Source organism: Bubalus bubalis, chromosome 9, assembly GCF_019923935.1.
Source record: "Bubalus bubalis isolate 160015118507 breed Murrah chromosome 9, NDDB_SH_1, whole genome shotgun sequence".
Lineage (NCBI taxonomy): Eukaryota > Metazoa > Chordata > Mammalia > Artiodactyla > Bovidae > Bubalus > Bubalus bubalis.
The window spans coordinates 102,382,039-102,386,637 of NC_059165.1; the positions used below are offsets into that span (position 1 = coordinate 102,382,039).

The following is a 4,599-nucleotide window of genomic DNA, read 5'->3' on the forward strand; positions in this document are numbered from 1 at the left end:
GGTTTGGGGAGTTGAGTGGCAGAGAAACTGAGTATCTGGCGGGGCAGGTGTTCATGAAAAAGCTAGAGGGAAAACATAGAGTGTTTTGTGGGGGTTTTTTGTTTGTTTGTTTGTTTGTTTTCTTTTTTAAAAAAATTTTTGGTGGTACGAGGTCTTTAGTTGCAGCATGCAGGTTTTTTTTTTTTTTTTTTTTTGGTTATTGTTGTTGCTGTTGTTCAGTCACTCTTAGTGATGCCATGGACTGCAGCACACCAGTCTTCCCTGTCCTCCACCATCTCCCGGAGCTTGCTGAAACTCATGTCCCTTGAGTTGGTGATGCCATCCAACCATCTCACCCTCTGTTGTCCCCTTCTTGTTCTGCCTTCAATCTTTCCTAGTATCAGGGTCTTTTCCAGTGAGTCATCTATTTGCATCAAGTGGTCAAAGTACTGAAGCTGAAGCTTCAGTATCAGTCCTTCCAATGAATATTCAGGGTTGATTTCCTTTAGGATTGACTGGTTTGATCTTCTTGCTGTCCAAGGGTGCTCATTTCGAGCACCACAGCTGGAAATGAATTCTTAGTTGCTGACATGTGGGATCTAGCTCATTGACCAGGGATGGAACCCGGGCCCTCTGAATTGGGAGTGCTGCGGCTTAGCCACTGGATCACCAGAAAGTCCCAGGGAGTGTTTATTTTAAAATTACGTGGCTTCGGGCCAGGATCCTCCTCAGAGCCACCCTCACCTCCTTATTGCGCAAAGTGTACACCACCGGGTTCAGCAGCGGCGTCACCGCCGTGTAGAACACAGCCACCAGGCGGTCCTGGTCTGGGTTCCCTCCAGACTCGGGCCTCAGGTAGATGATGGAGGCGCAGCCGAAGTGCACGATGACCACGGTGAGGTGGGCAGCGCAGGTGGAGAAGGCTTTGCTCCGGCCAGCGGCCGAGGGGATCCTCAGGAGGGCAGCCACGATGAAGGCGTAGGAGAGGAGGATAAGGAGGAAGGAGATTAATACCACGAGGATACTCAGGAAGAAGATGGCCAGCGCTTTGCTGACACTTTCCGTGCAACTGAGCTTCAGGACGGGGGCGATGTCGCAGAAGAAGTGCTCCACCCGGTTGCTGCGGCAGAAGCGCGAGGAGAAGATCAGGCTTGTCTCGATGGAGGCCACCGAGAAGCCGGAGCAGAAAACCAGGGCTCCCAGACAGAGGCAAACCGTGGGTCTCATGATCACCGAATAGCGCAGAGGGCGGCAGATGGCCACGTAGCGGTCGTAACCCATCAGAGTGAGGAGGAAGCAGTGACTGCATCCCAGGCCCAGGAAGAAGAACATCTGAGCCCGACAGCCAGAGATAGAGATGGCCTGGTTCTCCATCCACAGACGAGCCAGCATGTTGGGGATGGTGACCAGCGTGTAGCAGGTCTCGGAGAGGGACAGCGCCGCCAGGAAGCGGTACATGGGCGTGTGCAGGGTCCGGTCCGCGTGGATGACGGTGATGATGGTCACGTTGCCGCTGAGGGTAACCAGGTATGTGAGGAAGAACAGTGCAAAGAGGGTGGTTCTCAGGTCTGGGAGGTTGGAGAAACCCACCAGCAAAAACTCTGTCACCAGCCAGGTGGCATTTTCCTGCTGCTTCTCAGGAACCTGGCAGGAGAAAGCAGAGGAAATGGAATAGGACAATTCAGTAAGGCTCCGCTAAACATCATGTGCCAGTGAGAAAGGATAATCATCCCTGTTTTACGAAAAAAAAAGGAAAGAGGGACAGAAATGAGGCCATTGTGGGACCTCCCTGGTAGTCCAGTAGTTAAGAATCCGCCTTGCAATGTAGGGGACGCAGTTGTCGTCGCTGGTTGGGAAAATAAGATCCCGTATGTTGGGCAGCAGCTAAGCCCATAAGTGGTGCAAGGCAACTTCTGAGTCCCAGAACTCTGGAGTCCCAGCGACACAACTACAGAGCCGGCAGACAGCAACTACAGAGCCCCCACACAGCAACGAAGATTCAGCATGCTGCAACTAAGATCCAATGCAGTCAAATAAATAAATAGTAAAAATAAATAAACAAGAAATGAGGTCATGGTTTTCCTAATATCACACAGCTAGCAGCTCTACAATAGACAAGAAAATCATAGGTATGGAAATAACTTGGGTGCCCATTAACAAATGAATGAAAAAGGACGAGTGGTATATATACACATCGGAATATGATTCAGAGATGAGAAAGAAGGAAATATTGCCATTTGACAATATGAATGGACTTTGAGAACATAATGCTAAGTGTGATATCAGATAGGGAAAGAAAAATACTGTATGACCTCACTTATTTGTAGAACATAAAAGTCAAACTTTAAAAAAAAAACATATATATATAAGTGGGAGTTAGGGATAAATAATAAAATGGTCATTACCAGGGGCTGGGGGGTGGGTGGGGAATTGGAGACATGATGTTTAAAGTATACAAACTTGCAACTATCAGGAAATAAGTCCTAGAGATCTAATACATAGCATAGTGAATATAGACCATTTTATATTATAAACATCTAAGTTGTTAAGAGGCTAGATCTTAATTGTTGTTCAGTTGTGAAGTCGTGTCTGACTCTTTTGTGACCCTTTGGAGTGTAGCCCTCCAGGTTCCTCTGTCCATGGGATTTCCCAGGCAAGAATACTGCAGTGGGTTGTCATTTCCTTCTCCAGGGAAACTTCCCAACCCAGGGATTGAACCCAGGTCTCCTGCATTGTCAGGGAAGCTTAGATCTTAATTATTCCCACCATAAAAAAGCAATGAGAATTATGTGACATGATAAGAGATGCTGCTATGGCTACAATGGTGCCTCTGTGCCAAGTCGCTTCAGTAACGTCCAGCCCTTTGCAACCCTGTGGACTGCAGCCCTGCAGGTTGCTCAGTCCATGGGATTCCTCAGGCAAGAATACTGGAGAGGCTTACCATTTCCTTCTCCAAGGGATCTTCCCAACCTCAAGGTCGAACCCACATCTCTTATATGTCCTGCATTGGCAGGCAGGTTCTTTACCACTAGGGCCACCTAGGAAGCCTGGCTACAATGGTAATTATATTTACAATATATCAATATAGGATACACCTTAAAATTACACAGTCAAATATATTTCAATCAAAAAAAGAAAAGAGAAGAGGGACATCCCTGCCTGTCCAGTGATGAAGACATCATGCTTCCACTGAAGCACGGATTTGATCCCTCATCAAACAATTAGATCCCACATGCCACACATGGCCAAAAACTAGGGGGGGAATTTTTTTTAATAAAATAAAACAAAAAAGTTCTTGATCAAAAAAATTTTAAAAAGAAAATCACAAGAACCTTATAAGGAGCAAATTACAATATCTGGGGCAGAGAGAAGGGGTAAGAACTTCAGGGTGCTAGTCTGAATTCCCCTAGAAACAGATCCTGAGGCAAGGATTCAAAAGCAAGTAATTTATCTCCAAAGACTTGGGTGGTGGAATGGTGAAGGGAGACAGACCATAAAAGGTGTATTATCAAGATGTTGACTGAAATAAAAACACGCAACATGAGAGCTGTTAGTTTCAGTTTAAGTTGGGGACTTACTGAGCACTAAAGCTTGAGAGAGGGCTGCCCTGGTGGCTCAGACAGTAAAGAATCCGCCTGCAATGCGGGAGACCCAGGTTCGATCCCTGAGTGGGTAAGATCCCCTGCAAAATGGAATGGCTACCCACTCCAGTATTCTTGCCTGGAGAATTCCATGAACAGAAGAGCCTGGCAGGCTATATAGTCCATGGAGTTTCAAAGAGTCAGACATGACTGAGTGACTAACACGTCAAAGCTTAGGAGACAGCCTCTCAGAGAGCTCTGAGCAACTGCTTGGAAGTGGGGGGTGTGGGAGGGTGCAGTGGAGAGCAGGGGAGTCAGATTTTGGAGAAGGGGGAAGTGCAATCAAGCATGCACCTCAGTAGAAGGTTGCTGCTAGTCGCAAGGAGCAGATATCTTATTGATTTTAGTGCTTTTCTAATTTTGGGAAGATGCAAGAAACTCTGTTGTTGTTCAGTCACTAAGTTGTATATGATTCTGTGACCCCATGGACTGCAGCACACCAAGCTCCCCTGTCCTTCACTATCTCCCAGAGTTTGTTCAAGTTCATGTCCATTGAGTCGGTGATGCAATAAATTGGGCTCATAAAAATCTCTCCTGAAAAAAAAAAAAAAAAAATCTATCCTGAAAATCTAATTATCTGAAGAGCTGTTCTGCCAGTTTTCCCAGAACACAAAGACTTTCATTCCTGATCCCCACCCTGAACTCCTTTCAGGGTGTGTTGAAGGTCAGTGACTGCAGTGGTCTGTGCCTCAATCCTTGTAGAGCTGGGAGGCCAGTGACTTTCTTCAGGAGCATTACTACAATTCAATTCCACCTGGAGGTCCTTGAGGGGTAGTGAGGGAACTGGGCTGTTTATTCACCAATCCCCAATCATCTTGCTCAAGAATTTCTACCAGGAGGCATTAATCTCCCAGGATTTCCACACCTGCCACATGTACAGGGAATTCAGTCTGACAGGTAAGACAGGAAATTGTGGCCAAGGGATGTGGGCTAGGAATTTATAGAATCTTCTACTATCCATGTGAAAAGGATACCCAAG

General features: G+C 46.6%; 1 protein-coding gene across 1 annotated transcript; it reads right to left on the bottom strand.

Annotated features, from left to right (window-relative positions):
• Nucleotides 1-462: 462 nt before the first annotated feature.
• LOC112587099 (olfactory receptor 10T2-like) lies at nucleotides 463-2,297 on the bottom strand. Its single transcript, XM_025294174.3, has one exon. It carries the CDS (start codon nucleotides 1,435-1,437, stop codon nucleotides 670-672), a length of 768 nt encoding a protein of 255 aa, XP_025149959.2. The 5' UTR covers nucleotides 1,438-2,297; the 3' UTR covers nucleotides 463-669.
• Between the last annotated feature and the right edge of the window lie 2,302 nt (nucleotides 2,298-4,599).